At 38.1% G+C, this 15,905-nt stretch overlaps 1 protein-coding gene and 1 long non-coding RNA gene across 2 annotated transcripts in view; one reads left to right on the top strand and one right to left on the bottom strand.

The window, feature by feature from the left end:
- hmcn2 (hemicentin 2) overlaps window positions 1–15,905 on the bottom strand; it is a 110,165-nt gene that overhangs the window by 63,006 nt on the left and 31,254 nt on the right. Inside the window, exons 14-22 of the mRNA XM_051654029.1 lie at window positions 14,893–15,006; window positions 13,947–14,105; window positions 11,558–11,752; window positions 4,372–4,467; window positions 4,134–4,261; window positions 3,714–3,858; window positions 3,196–3,308; window positions 2,494–2,653; window positions 2,136–2,295 (exon numbers count right to left, since the gene is read on the bottom strand). Coding sequence (XP_051509989.1) covers window positions 2,136–2,295; window positions 2,494–2,653; window positions 3,196–3,308; window positions 3,714–3,858; window positions 4,134–4,261; window positions 4,372–4,467; window positions 11,558–11,752; window positions 13,947–14,105; window positions 14,893–15,006 — 1,270 coding nt within the window. The remainder of the gene's footprint in view (window positions 1–2,135; window positions 2,296–2,493; window positions 2,654–3,195; window positions 3,309–3,713; window positions 3,859–4,133; window positions 4,262–4,371; window positions 4,468–11,557; window positions 11,753–13,946; window positions 14,106–14,892; window positions 15,007–15,905) is intronic.
- LOC127415338 (uncharacterized) lies at window positions 62–4,258 on the top strand. The gene is made up of 4 exons (XR_007892938.1): window positions 62–132; window positions 592–711; window positions 798–844; window positions 4,156–4,258. It is a non-coding gene; the product is annotated as an uncharacterized LOC127415338 (long non-coding RNA).

The following is a 15,905-nucleotide window of genomic DNA, read 5'->3' as shown; positions in this document are numbered from 1 at the left end:
TGAGACAGGAAGCTCCTGGAGATGTAAACATTACACAGGCTACACTTCTTCCTCTGTGACTATCACTCAAAACACATACGCAAAGTCTGTCCGAAAGCTGTTAAATGCTTCCTTCACAGGCAGTATTTGAAGGTAGGAAGGCAACAAGGCAATAATGATTTATACAGTATATATTAGCCTATTTTTAAGATTTACACATTTCAGTTTCATAATTTTTTTCCAGCAAATTAAATTGTGTATTCTTTAACCAAATTAAATTAATAAAACTTAAAATATGTACATTTTTAAAATTGTATTTTATTACACAATTACATTTGCGTAACGCTTAAAAAATTGTAAATGCCTAAATTTTAATAATATATTTTTGAGTGAGCAAGGATTTGGTCTCAGACGCAGTCACAGACATGCACACACTTTCACAGTTCTCATTCCTTGACTTACTAGGAAAAACACTGCCTCACCATTCCAGTAATTCTCCACTTTTACAGACAACCTAATCCTACAACCTAGTCACATTACCTAATCCTACAGCTGTCATCCTTACATCCCTGCAATACTTATTTACTGCATCCCTTTGACTAATACCGTCAGTGCTCCGGCGTCTACAAAAACCCAGCATGCTTGCTCTGATCCTCAACTTCTGCCCTCACCCCCTGCTCAGCTGCCATCATCAGTTTACCAGTTTATTGTGACTTCACCCTGACCAGGACTGTAAGTAAGATTGAAAGTATCTAGAGCCAATGAAGTTTAGCAAATGTGTCAACCTCAATATAATTAACTCAACATCTGTTTTCCAGTCAACCAGATGTGATTCTACACCTTGCAACTCAAGTGATTGGTACAGGTAGGTATGACTCAAAAATACTTTCATAATGACTGGGGTTAAAAAGACATTATGCTATACCTTAACATAATGGAATGACACAAGGGTGGATTAATGGTGACAAAATTGTAGTTTGAGAAAATCTCAGCTACAGATCCGTTGCCACGTTACATCACTGTACTTCTGAATGAGCTATGGTCTCTAAAGTGATCTATATGGATGTTGCACAATTTTATTATCCGAAACTTTTAAAACATGAGATTAGTGCTGAGACAAGATACCTGCATCATAGCAGATCAAATTTATTTCCAGTTAAGCCATATAAATGTAAACCATCAGGTAATGTCAACACATCAAGATTTAATGTGAATGTTCATATCAGAGCACTAATGGCGCTGTTGTGGATGGAGTCAGAGTTAGTATGAGGTAAGGCAAGTCAACTGGGGTGAATTTTAACACAGCTGAAGCCTTTTATAGATGGCTACATAACATCATCAGGGCCCATTCCTTCACAGCAAGAAAACTTCATCACTCATCAAGAACATATTTGTGCAATTTATTATGTACTATAATAAAATCATTCTACAAACAAAGGCTGTGCAAACTATTTTAAATATTTAGACAAAGAAGACTAGCAATCCTTCTCTATCGTGTTTCATCAATTATTGTGATAAAAGTTTGGACTCCTGTTAGGTAAATGTAGATTAATTTCATATTAAATAATGCTTTTTAACTGAATAAAACCAGTTAATTTACTGTAGATGTTACCAGAGGTAGCACATTTTTTTAGGTTACCTCAAAAAACATTTTAAAGTGCACTTGACTGAACGTACTTATTAACAAGCTAGCTAGCTATCTCGTTCACTTTCTAGCTAGCTAGCTAGCTAGCTCGCTTAGTAACTAGCTAGCTCGGACTGATGGTTGGACAGGTGGGTGGACAAGTTTGACTGGATAGTAAAAGAAATGCAGCCAACAAGTGCAAAGCTAAATGGGAACAATGCTGTTTAAAAAGCATCCCAGGTGGCACCTCATGAAATTCGTTGAGAGAATGCGAGAGAGTGTGCACAGCTGTAATATAGGCAAAAGGAGGCTACTATGAAATAGATAAAAAAAATAAGATAGGTTTGATTTTTGTCACTACATTTACATTACATTCAATTCCCATACTTCCATTTCATAGTTTTGATGACTGAACTATTATTATAGTGTGTCCGAATGGTAGTGTAAATGAGTAAGGTATGTGTTATAGTTGTCTTAGTGAATGTATGTAATCAATGGGGTGTCGAAAGGATTGAAAAAAAAAAATTATTACCAGGCTGTGACAGAAGGGATGGGCTGCCCATTTCTGCTCCAAGTCACCAGAGGGGTAGGACTTCCATGAACTTCACATGGAAGGATGATCTCAGATCCAACCTCAGCTGCCATTTTAACCATTGTCTGTGTCCCATTGGCACCAACAATTATTGGTTTGGCTATTGAAATTAGTGATTTTAGGTTTGCCAGCACCATGTACATGTGAAGTTAGAGGAATACAGGTAGAAAATACTTAAATACTGTGTTTTAAATTATCAAAAATTATTTCTCTATATACATTTAAGGAACATTACAAGGATCACTCTTGTAGATGTGAACTGAGTGGAAAGTTTAAAGTCATTCGTGGCATTCCTTACTGTAAACACTTAGATGCATCTCTCTGCTAGTGTAGCCCACTGCGCTGGTAGCAGTGCAGACGTAGACCCCCGCATCTTTAGCTGTTGGACTGGGGATGTATAGACTTCCGTCAGCTTCTGCAAGAGGTGCTGACACAGTCCTGGTTGAGGGATCTCGACCCTGGGGAGAAAAGGAGATGGCAAACAACCTAAAAGCCCTGAAACAAGCATGTTGATTGGATGGGGAGACTGGAATGCATATCCACTCCAAAATCTCAACAGAGCAGCAAAATCTCTGAAGATGATTCTCAAGTTACTAGGAATCAGGAATTTCCTATGCGTATTGCCCACCTCGTTTAGCTGAAAACAAGATGGCTTTAGCAGACCTTGTTTCATGTGACCAGAAAAGCAATTTACATGCCTCAAGTGGATTCTGCAGACAATACACGAACAATCTATCGTGTTCTGAAACAAGGTGCTGGAAAAATTAACTCGCCGTGACAGGGGCAGGCAGATGTGAGCTTGCATTAGTTTCAAATGCGATTGAGAAAGTGATGCATCATAAGATAAATGGGCTGCTTCAGCACATCTCTTAAACTCCATTATCCTAAATTATTCCAGTTTAACACAGTGCTACTGCTGTCTTTCACTACCTGTATGGTGACAGCCAAAAGCACGGTTACGTAAAAGAGGGAGTAAAGTAAGGGAATCAGGATAATGTACCTTAGACCAGACAACGGTGGGTGTGGGCACCCCACTTGCTTCACAGGACATGGAGATGGGCGTGCCCTCATTGGCTATGTAGTGCAGTGGACCAGCCTTGATATCGGGAGGGGCTGCAAAAGTAGGTCAAAATAACAGCTGCTCACTTCCTTAACAACCTGCAGTTCACAATTAGATCTTTGCCAAAGATACTTCACAAGGAATCCAGAAACTTACCACTCCTAAATATAACTCTAATATTAGCTGCATTACGGACTAGATGAGCTGACTTTATTTTGAGCTATATGAGTAGATAAACATTGAATAACTAAATATACAAATCTCTAGGGATTGTCTGAAACTGATTTATTGTGTATTTTGATATCAGCTATAGGATAAATAATGGTGCATGCATATAGCTGTCCATCATTCTTCCTCTATTATCTCATTATTGACCAGTTCTCACAGTGCAGCTTACCATAGCATGACAAATATGATTAGCAGTAATTCTCAGTCATAATTAGATCCTGTCCACAAACCATGAATTTCCACTTTGACTGTAATATTGGCAGATCCTGCTACATTTATAGCGGTGCAAACGTATGTCCCAGCATCTTCTGGTATGGCTCTATCCACGTGTAGACTGCCGTCACTCCTTAGAAAGACTCTCCCACCCATACGCACCTAAAGACAGGATTATAAAGACAATAAACACAATAAACAACATGGCAGCCCCCCTAAGGTAACCCGGTCCATGTAAAATAAAACAGATTTTATTATACTGATATGACAGGAGTTTTCATCTCATGATGTGAGTGTATGTGATTTTAATAAATATATTTTCAAAAGGACTACTTATTTCTTAAGGGGAAAACTTTTAATAAGAAAATAAATACTGAGTGCTCCTTTAATTACACCTGCATTTGTTACAGATGCTGTATGTGTCTTTTGTCACTCACTTGTTTTCCATTGTGTTTCCAGACTCTTTCAGGAAGAGGAATTCCGTCTAATAACATACAGGGAATGTTCAAAGGCTGACCGATTGTAGTTGTGACAATTGGTGCACCTTCAGCTAATAATGGTGGTTCTGTTCAAATAAAAATGTGTTAAAGTGAAATCACAACAAAGGCCATGCTTTTGGAGTTTATGGTGAAAATATTTGTCAAATTTGTTAGGAGAACAATACATATTATGTACCTAAGCCAGTAACAGTGACTCTGGCGTGTGCCTTGAGGGATCCAAACTGGTTTTTGACCTCACAAACATACACACCCTCATCATCGACCCAAACACCTGGAGAGGGAAAAACGGGGCCATGCTGTTTATAATGTACAGGACTCTTGTGTTATGACACTCATAAACATGCCATAGAATTTCATACATAAGTCATTAACATAGTATTAAGCTTAATAATAATTTGCTGTTTCAGTTATTAATGTTAATGGGATACAAAATATAATGGCTAAATGGAGGATGACAACAACCGGCGAAACAAATATTCAGCCAGCAATATGACTAGTTTAACAATGCACACAAATAATAGGCTACTATCAAGATTTTACTTACTCTTCTCAACACACTTAGATGTCATACAGCAACATAGATAAAGTTGTTAATTTCTAAACATATTTTTCAAAAGTTCTCGAATTTCAATTCCAATTTAAAATACTTTATTGGCAAGGCTGTCTGTATCAATACACACAATGAGTAATGAGAAAATAATAATAATAATAATAATAATAATTAAGCAGTAACAAATAACAATAAAAATAATTTAAAATAAAGTGCCGAGTACTAGTAATAATAACAAAATAATAATAAATATATACAATATACAATATAATATAAATTTCTAATATAAATATAATTTATCTGAAGTTCTCTGATAAAAACCATGCTACCGAGGATATTTAAAAGTGATCCCTAAAACCACATTTTATTGTTATATTTTTAATGCTTTATAATGACGTACATCTACATGTTTGTTACAGAAATAAATAATCAAAACTGAAAGACCTAAATGTTTTTAGATTTGCGCAAAGCCCATTCATTTCTTGGCGTGGTTGGCGCCTTTGGACTAGAGAGTGTAAGAATTTATGGGAATGCTGATTTGTTTGTATTTACAGTACAACAAAGTTGTTAATTCCATTGTGATGATAGTTCAGGCTTAATTTGTGGCAATTCATTTTTGTTTGAGAGCATTATGCATTCAACTATCCATCTGATAAAACAATGAAGCTATTGTAATGAGTTTGTTGCTAAGATCTCATAAAATCTTTGCATGGGTGGAATTCGTATAGCAGTCATTTCAGCCTTTGCACACATATTGGCAGCTGTTGAAATGATACATTACAATACACTGAAATGATCCGTAGAGAGACACTGGATACATGATAATAGTGTAAATTATTATGTCTCATTATAAATCAATGTTTGAATGTGAGTGTGTGTAATGCAGTGTTATCCAGAGGAAATTTTTTTTCTATCAGAGGTTGCTCTTTTGTAGCTCATGGAGCTTTCAGTTATGTTTCATTTAAGTAATAACTGTAACTTTTCTACCAAAATGCCTTAGGAAAACTTGAGTCGATAAGGCAACAAAAGATAAACAAGTATGTATTCCATGTAAATCTGAGTTTTTGCCCTAAGTGACGGCTGGCTTGCAGAGTCTGCCTGTATGCTGCAAGACTACTACAAGGCACAGCCACTACAAAAAAACGACAAAATGATGAAGTCTTGCAACAGTTGGATGTCACATTCATACACTGTGTTTGTTGTGATTATTGCAAAAAACCTACAACTACTCCTAAACCTAACCCCAACCACAAAGATTAAAAAAATAAAAGTCCTTAAATTATTAAATATTCCGCAACTTAAAAGTGCTATTGAATACAATCAAACCGTGTTATCACTAGGTGGTGACAATGAGGAGAAACGTGATGAAAATTAAGAAGCTGTACCACTGTTTAACTAGCAGGCTAATTGGCTAGCGGTATGCTAACCTAATAGGCTAACTGTTTAGCTTGTTAGCTAACTGAAGAAAACAGATTAATTTTTAATTTCACATTTTATATCTTCGGTTTAACCCTTTAAGCTCTGAAGGTGTTTTTAAAGATTTCCTGTTTCAGTGGCATACCAAAAATTAAAGGCTTATTACAAAAACAAATAATAAAAAAAAAAAAAAATGAAAAAAAAAATGAAACCAAACAAGGAGGGTCAAGTGTTTGGTATTACTGTTGTTATGATTCTCTGTTGTTTGCCTTGTGTTTCTCCCTTCATCTGTTCCTCCCGGACTACACTTCCCATAATTCCCTGCCCTCATCACTGACAGCTGCCCTAGATGGATTTCACCTGTCTTTCATTTACTCATTACCCATTGTGTATATAATGCCCTGTTGTTTGCTTAGTCTTTGTCAGTTGTTATGTGTTTTGACCTCCTGTGTATGACCAGTACCATTTGTGGCTGTTTCTTTTGTTCCTGTGTTTACCTCGTTATTCTGTACTTTGTTTATTTTATTAAATACTGTTTCGCCGCACCTAGATCCAGCTCTCGTGACTTCCTTCCAAACGTAACAGAACAACTGACTGCAAAATGGATCTAGCAGCTTATTTCGTGCAACTAAGCCAGGTGGACTTATCTATAAGGGAGTTTTCCCACTTCTTCTCCACCGTTGCCATCCACACTGGATTTGATGATGCCACCTTAAAAACCATATACAGTATCGGACTCACAACACGCCAGTGGAGGGAATTGCCAGAGACCAGAGATTACACGTGGGAGGAATCCCAGTTCCGGCTTTCGAGTCTGCTACACCTGAGTCCACTCCACGGCATGTCACAGTAAAATCTGAGTCCACTCCACGCCATGTCACATCCACGTCTGAGTCCGCTCCACCCCATGTCACAGCCACGTCTGAGTCAGCTCCACGCCATGTCACAGCCACGTCTGAGTCTGTTCCACGCCATGTCACAGCCACGTCTGATTCTGCTCCACGCCATGTCACAGCCACGTCTGAGTCTGCTCCACACCATGTCACAGCCATGTCTGAGTCTGCTCCATGCCATGTCACAGCCACGTCTGAGTCAGCTCCACGCCATGTCACAGCCACGTCTGATTCTGCTCCACGCCATGTCACAGCCACGTCTGAGTCTGCTCCATGCCATGTCACAGCCATGTCTGAGTCTGCTCCACGCCATGTCACAGCCACATCTGAGTCTGCTCCACGCCATGTCACAGCCACGTCTGAGTCCGCTCCACGCCATGTCACATCCACATCTGAGTCCGCTCCACCCCATGTCACAGCCACATCTGAGTCAGCTCCACGCCATGTCACAGTCACGTCTGAGTCTGTTCCACGCCATGTCACAGCCACGTCTGATTCTGCTCCACGCCATGTCACATCCACGTCTGAGTCAGCTCCACGCCATGTCACAGCCACGTCTGAGTCTGTTCCACGCCATGTCACAGCCACGTCTGAGTCCGCTCCATACCATGTCACAGGCACGTCTGAGTCTGCTCCACCTGTCTGCACTTATTAGAAAGTTCATATTTTGTTTCTGCTTTTGAAAATAATCCAGAGTGTATAATTTTATAATCCGCTAGTGATCTAGTAACAGCTGCACCCTGTTTGATTGACAGGCGGTGTTTGTGTGTGTGCTGAACATGCACATGTGTTCCGAAAATGCTCGTGGTAATGCACACCTGAACGGTCAAATACATTTCAAAATTCTGCCAAAATGCCCATCTTGGTGAGGTATTCATGCAAACACAATGAGTTATGTCTAAAGTGAACATAAACAGTGGAGAAAAAAGTGGATTTGTTTTAAATTTCAGACTTTTAAGTGTAAATGTAAGCTAATAGACCTGCTGCCGTCTAGTGTGTCATTATAATAATCAAACAACCATAACAAGAAAACCAGAAAACACTCACTGCTCTTGACTGGGTAACTTTAATAGTTTAAAAAGTATTAATGTATAATAATCATACAGTAAAGACCAGTAGTAGTTTTATGTTGCATTTTATTCTGAACGTTTACTTGAATGCTTGATAGCCTACTGCTGTTAAAAACTTTTAAAGCTGTTTAAAAAGCACTGAATTTTCTTAGTTTGTTTTATTATTTTAATCTATTTCTAATCATTGCTGTTTTTTATTGTTATTTTATTACTGACTGTTTTCTAGTCTTGAATAATTAAGAACCATTCTTCCATAATTAACAAATTAGTTAGTGTTATTATTTGTTGTGGTACTGAAGCTGGTATTGAGAATCGTCAAATTTCACTACAGACTACTGAAATTTTGGTATTGTGATAATGTATAGCCTTTATTGTACATGGTAGATCTTGCTGCAATAACATGATGAAAAAGTAGGTCTCATTCCATAGAAGTGTGCGCATCCCTGCTGTTACTGATGGCAATTGAGGCGTTTCTTTATTTGACTACCATACATAACATAAAATAATTATCATATGACAATAGCATCCTCCCATGCAGTTTACATTTCTGTCGCAGAGAAATTAGTTGATAGCATAGGTACACTATTAGGTTGGGCATTGGTCGTAATTTTAGGAAACATACAACAGACACTTTGACATGTTACTTGAGCATTTAACTTAAATGTCTACAAATAACTTTTTTACTTGGACAAGTGATTGACCAATTTACTTGTCCGGAGGACAATGCTTAACGTTGAGCCCTGATGTAACGTTAGGCTATTTGTAATGTCAACTAATCAAGTTGACGTAACGCTGCTGTTTTAAGCTTAATATTTGTACCCTTGATTTTCAGATCATGAGCATTTTTAAATATTTCAATACGAGAGAGTGAAATCCACCACCAGATGAGGAAGAAACAGCTACAGAGGTAGCTAGCTAGGATAATAAGCATAGTTAGATGGCAAGTCAATAGCCATACAGATTCTTCATAGGCTTTTGTCAAGACATACACTGGAGTAACAGTGGAATTTTAATGTTACTTGTTTCTTTGTAGCAGAAGAGACAGCTTCTCCAGGTAGCAGAAGAGACAGCAGGGGCAGCAGGAGAGACAGCCTCAGCTGACTCTCATAGGGGGACAGACATTCAGAGAAGGGCAGCAGGGCAGGTAGTTCCCATATGGGCAGCAGGGGAGACAGCCTCCCCTGAGGGAGGGACAGCAGGTGATTTTGACAGCAGAGAAAGGGGCAGTAGGTCAGAGAAGTTTCAGTTCAGTTTTTGAACTGCATTAAACTCCGTCTCGTTTACCATGCTCTGTGGGTGTGACTATTTTGCCGTGTCTTCACCATTCATATCTATACAATCAATGTGTTTATGATTAAATTACAACTACAGCACAAAATTGTTTACAAGAGCACAAAGTTCTTCATTGGTCAAGCCTCATAAATTTGCTCTCAAAATGCACCAGATTAACTTTCGAATGTAAAAAAATTTCTTATGGGGGAGCATGCCCCCGGACCCCACTAGAGGATCTGAGGCCACCCACCACAGTCTCACAAAATCCTGTGGGAATCACTGAATACACAAAATTTCCATACCTCCCTACTATGCCAAAAACAGTATGCTGATGCAGTAGTATGTCCAAATCCTCAGTATTCGTAAAACAGTAAGCGAGAAATCCCCCGATGACCTACTATTTATGGGGAGATTCTGAAGTGCTGATCAGATAGACACATTACAATACCATAATACCTCGGGAGCTGAGGAGACATCCCGTTCAAAATGCTGGATTTAAAAGAACAACGGTGAACCACGAGTTGGAGAGCTTTTTCAACTATAAGTGATATATACCAAGAATGTTGTTCCTTGTGCTTAAATGGTGCTTGTTTAACAAACCCAGAGCAGATTATTTTCATGGCTGTTGTTATTACGTCATTTATTCAGGTCACGGGTCAATATCCATGTCCCGGATTAAGTATTGTATGTCCCCAATCTATCTATATTATAACTCACATACATAAAGTACCTAATGAATGTACTGTTTTACCGGTCGAGAAGCGCATCCTTCATCAAATACAATAAATACTCTGACATTATGTAATTTCGGATGCAGGGTTGGACTTCTGCAGCATCATGCCAGGTAGTCCCGCCCACTGTGAACTCTCACTGGTCTAAAATCCAGCTCCTCATAAAAGTACATTAAACATCAAGTATCTGTTTGGCTGTGAATATGTCGTTTCACGCAGCAGTTTCATATTCACCTTGGACCAACAAATTGCTTGTCACTGGAATCTTATCGCGTTGTGTAAGAATATAGAGCAAATTAATGTGAGTAGCACAACTAAGATAATTTGGTCTTGGAAGAATTTGATGAGACATATCTGCATTGACATTGAAATCTCTGACTTTTGATTTCAGACTTTGGTATCATGGCTAATCTGATTTCTGATCTAATTCTCAGGAGAAAAATCTAAGAAGCAGCAGACTTCTGAGAAAAGGCACAATTTGCAACAGTATGGGAGAAACAGCTGTGATATTCAAGAGATTTAATTTGAGATTTTTCTTTCCTATGTCTATATGTGCAGGAATAATCACTTTAATTGTAATTGTGCATCCATTGTGTCAGTGAAAATTTAAAGCATTAGCCAAAATGTCTCCATCTCTAAATGTATTTTCACACATACAGACTATACAGTACAAACACACACACACACACACACACACACACACACACAATGGCATGTAGGTACAGAGCCATATGCTCCTTATGCTTTTAGTAGCCATGTCAGCCAACAGCACACATACAGCTCAACACTAATACTGTAACTGCCGTCCAATAAAAACACTGTAGCCTATAAACGTTTAGAAGTCTACTTTGTCCATATGCAGCTCCTTGTTCTGCCAGAAGCTCTGGTGCTGGCCCGAGAGGCCTGTGGTTTGACTTCTTACCCCACCCAACCCCTGAGTGGGCCTAGGGTGAAGAGATCAGGATCTCGCATCCCACTCTCTGAGAGAAGAAGCTGTCAGTTAACTGCTTCTATATCCTCTATTTCAGAACCACCATACAGAACCACCTCCCCTGCATATCAACACCTAAAATAACATATTTACAATTCTCATGTGGATGGAACAGGGCTGCGTGGTGGTCTATTTCAGCCCACCTAACAGGGAATGTTCAACTTTGGCTAACATTATGTGAAGGTTACAAAACAAACATTAAAATACAGTCAACAGAACATCCTTTTGATGTTATTAGTACTCAATAAATAAAAATAGCATTCAACTCACATTAAGAAAACTGGACATTTTCACATTCCCACAGTGACAATGTAACTTTGGGAAACGCTTTAAGAACATACGTATATTTGTTAACTAGGAGTTAAATCCCTGGAAGGGTTTATACTAACGGTTGACCTCACTAAACATCTTTTTCAAAAGACAGATATGGTGACTCACTCTGAATCTGTAGGGCACCAGAAGGCAGTTGTGAGTTGCCTATGTGGCCAGACAACTTGCCAAAAATGGGCCGTCCGTCCTGGCGTCGCCATGTAAGAGACGGTGTGGGGAAACCATGGGCGATGCACGGCAGAGTAATGTTATCACCTATGCTGGCCAATATGTCCACAGGGAACTCTGAGAACCCTGGAGCAGCTGCAAAAAATGGAGAGGGTTGCACAATAGTCATCAAATTTTTCACAAAGATAATGAGCTTTTTCATGCATTCTTTTACTCTTCTGAGGGGCGAGACGTTTTTATAACATGAGCAAGAGTGCTGCTTTTATGAATATCACATGCTGATCTTAAAAACAACATGACTGCATGTGTGATACTGCTTTTAAACAAGAGTTCAAGTAAATGATATTGAATAACTTACATTTCAGACAAAATATTGCCAGTTAGCCCCCTCATTTCTCACCAGCGAAAATAGTCCCAAAAGAAGCCATGGCATCAAGCTCAACTCTGCTCTTTGAAATGCTACTCTGCTTTCAAACTAGTGGCGTTAGTAAACAAATCAGTGTTTTTGAATTAATCTGAACAATTTGAATGAATCATTCTCATTTACTTCCATTGTTTCAGTCGTGAATGACTGTGTTTTTTAATGAACCCATTGAGTCAATGATTCAATGACTCATAACATAAAATACATTCATTTATCGGCACCTGCTGGCATAAATATGTAATCTGCAGAAATGGTCTCTGAACCTGAAGTGATCAAAATGAAGATGCATCAAAATCCCCACCACTATTTTGAAAACCACGAACTCAGACAAGCGGACTGAAGCAAATAGTGGATAATTTTGTAATGGAGTGCAACAGGGCCCGCCCACTTTGAGGATTTTTCTTGTTCTTTTCTTCCATGGGTTTTTATAAAATTCTTCATAAAAGAGTTATAGGCCATGAACCAAACCAACCAGCTCTGAGGTGAATTACAGGATTTTAAGATATAGTTTGAAGCAAAAAAGTATTTGTAAATCAGACAAAAAGATGAAGGTAAAAGACTGTGAACTTAACGTCTTTAATGAGGGGATGAACTACAATCCAATGAAATCTTGCAAATGACGTAATCAAATTAAAAACGATGGAAATATATAAAACTATTGATTTAAAGTTGTTAATTATAAGAATATAAACAATAATTTTAAATGTATTGCAATATATTTGGATAAGTACTTCGAAAGTGAAGGGAAACCGACTCAATTGCGTTATTTGCAGTGCTTCATGGGAGTGGGCGGTATCTACACAGCTCATTTGTTGCAGTTTGTTGGCAATGATTCTCTGATTCATGGATCCTTCTCTTCAGGATTCATGGGCAGTGTAGTTCTTCACCAGAAATTCTGCTTTTAAAAAGGACTTTTTTTTTTAAAGTTAAGGTGAAATAACAGGGACTGATGGCTTCTACAGGAGCATTAACAACCTCGGAGCTCATGGTAGGTAAGTCTAAGTTATCATTAATAATCAATTCCCCTTTGGAAAAAATATATTGGATTTTTACTTCTGGAACCCAGTCGCACGCTATTCCTGCAAATATAGTCTGCCCGTGTACTTGTGGACATGTGTTGTGATGGTTTCATTTACTATGTGCTTTCTTTAAAGCAGTTTGCTATATAATGCAATATAATTAATCTAAAGTTATTTTACCTTTTTTTTTTTTTTTCAAATTCTATTATTATTATAGGCAGTTTTTATGACTACATATTAATTGTGAGAATAAATGGAATATCAGTACTTAAAAAAATACAAAAATAAATAAAAACACACACTGCAGGACTATTTAAAATGAGCCAGTGAAAAACCTAAGAAATGCTGACTAGTTATTGGAAGTGCATGAGATATAGGCTACACTTTCCTGTAAACATATATATCAAAATGTGTGAAAGCTTCACATTCAGGATTCCACTGCACATTATGTAGGGTGGCCATTATGACTTAAGGCAAGCTCATTATAAAAATTATGATCTGGCTCTGGGTCTTTCAAGCCAGCTCATAAACTGGCCATGCGCTACCAGGAGTCTGAGAATGCTGTTCGGATGTGTTAAAGAAACCTTTCCAAAGTTATTGAAACCAAATTTCACACACTGCAACAGTGCGGGGGATCTTTGGATACAGGAACCACTTGTGTTTTGGAAGCTCATGGGCTTATGGGTGTGTTCTACTTAAAATCAAACCATTTTGTTCAAGATTTTTGATTTATGCTAAGAACTATATGTGGTTCAAAGTTCTGGAAAACCAATAGAAATACTAAGACAATGAGCTCAATAAATAAACCCCCATGTAAAACGAAACAGTTCCATTTAAAATGTACAGTGATGTAACATATAAATCAGTTGTGGTCTTATGTTCTCACCTCCCACCTGTAGCATGACCACTGCAGAGGCGGAGCCAGCAGTATTTGTGGCCACACAGGTATACTCTCCAGCATCCAGTTCCTGAACCCCACGGATCTGCAGTGTTCCATGATGAACATCCTGCTCTGCAAATGTCACTGTGCCAAGATCCAGATCCCCTGAAGAGGGATGGTGTAAGAATCAATGAACAGATAAATAGAGCACAATAAAGTGTAGGGTTCCAGAAGTAAAAATCCATAGAGAATGGAAAAAATGGAGGGGATTATTTTAACAATAATGTAAAAAACATTTCAAGACAGACCTACTAATTAGCTGTACAATAATATAACAATAAATAAGACAGAAAATAATAAGTCAGTGTGATTTCATTAAATGCTGAAATCCGAGTGTAGAACTACACTATCCATAATCAGCTATTCAGAGAAGTCACAGTTACTATAGAAACGTAACTAGTGGCTCACCAGTGAACGCCCATTCTCATGAAGCCTTGTGATTTACTTAAGTTAGTTTTTCTACAACGACTTGTAGATTTGTATACATTATCTTAATATTTTGAAATAAAAATCATCCAATTTTCATTGATTTATAGGATAAGTAATTCATTCCCACATAACAGAATTTAAGTCCACAGTCTACAACCTTTGCCTTTTTGTACTTTCTTGCTTCAGTTTGTAATACTTTGAAGCTGAAATTTATGTCATGATTGTTGACTGGTTTGAGAAAGTGTCAAATATAAAATACTTCTTGTAGTAAGTTTTATTTTTTATTTTTTGCATATTCTCATTTCATGAGTAACATTCTGTTGAAGGGAGGGGTGATCTTACATCTGCATTCTTATCATAATCTAATACAGTTTGGATGCATAAGAAATACTAATCAAGAACATAAAGAATCAAAGTTATGTGTCTTAAAGGCCCAAGTATTATCCTTTGAGACAGTATTTACCTTTATGCCATGTTACTAATGGAAGGGGAGTGCCAGAGGCATGACATTCTAGAGTGGCATCTCCACCAGAAACAACCATCACCACCTGCTGTGCCAACGAGATTCTTGGAGACTCTGAGACAACAACAAGAGAGAAAAGAAATAAATCTAAAACTCAGCATTATTGTACAGCATTAGAGCATCTGTAGAGGCCCTCAAGTATTAGTGTAATACAGTTTGGTAAAGATACAACTGTATGAACTATATTGGACAGCAGCAGTATTGCTGCTCCACGATTAGCATTGTGTTAAAAGTGATGTAAATATTTATTTTGATTCTTTGTTTGTTTTTAATGCCAACCTAAAATAAGAAATGGCATGTATCAAAGGCCACCAGAACAACAAGCGGGCTTTTGACTTGCAACTTTTCAAACTACTGAGCCAATGTCGCAGCACCATTGAGCGGATTTTTTATTTTAAAAACTATACAGAGATTCTACACTTACAAGCACATGGAACGGCAGGATTCAGGACTCAAATGGGCAAGATAAACAGTCAGACTTAGCTGAACAGCCAATCAGAACATTTGTTTCAGCCTGGATATTTTCAGGATATTTTCCAACCAATGATATTTTCCGTTTCAGGAAGGAGGTGGGACTTTTCCCAGTGTTACAGGGAAATGTTGATCTGCGAATAGCATGAGTGTTGCGACAGTAAATTGACATTCGCATCTACATCTACTGTTGCAGCCCATCCACCTCAAGGTTCGACATGTTGTGCATTCTGAGATGATATTCTGCTCACTACAATTGTACAGACTGGTTATCTGAGTTACTGTAGCCTTTCTGTCACCTCAAACCAGTCTGGCCATTCTCTGTTGACCTCTCTCATCAACAATGTGTTTCCATCCACAGAACTGCCGCTCACTGAATGTTTTTTAGTTCTTGGCACTATTCTGAGTAAACTCTACAGACTGTTGTGCGTGAAAATCCCAGGAGATCAGCAGTTACATAAATACTCAAACCAGCCCGTCTG

Source organism: Myxocyprinus asiaticus, chromosome 24, assembly GCF_019703515.2.
Source record: "Myxocyprinus asiaticus isolate MX2 ecotype Aquarium Trade chromosome 24, UBuf_Myxa_2, whole genome shotgun sequence".
Lineage (NCBI taxonomy): Eukaryota > Metazoa > Chordata > Actinopteri > Cypriniformes > Catostomidae > Myxocyprinus > Myxocyprinus asiaticus.
The sequence above is the reverse complement of the archived record's forward strand: the minus strand, read 5'-3'. Positions and strand labels throughout refer to the sequence as shown.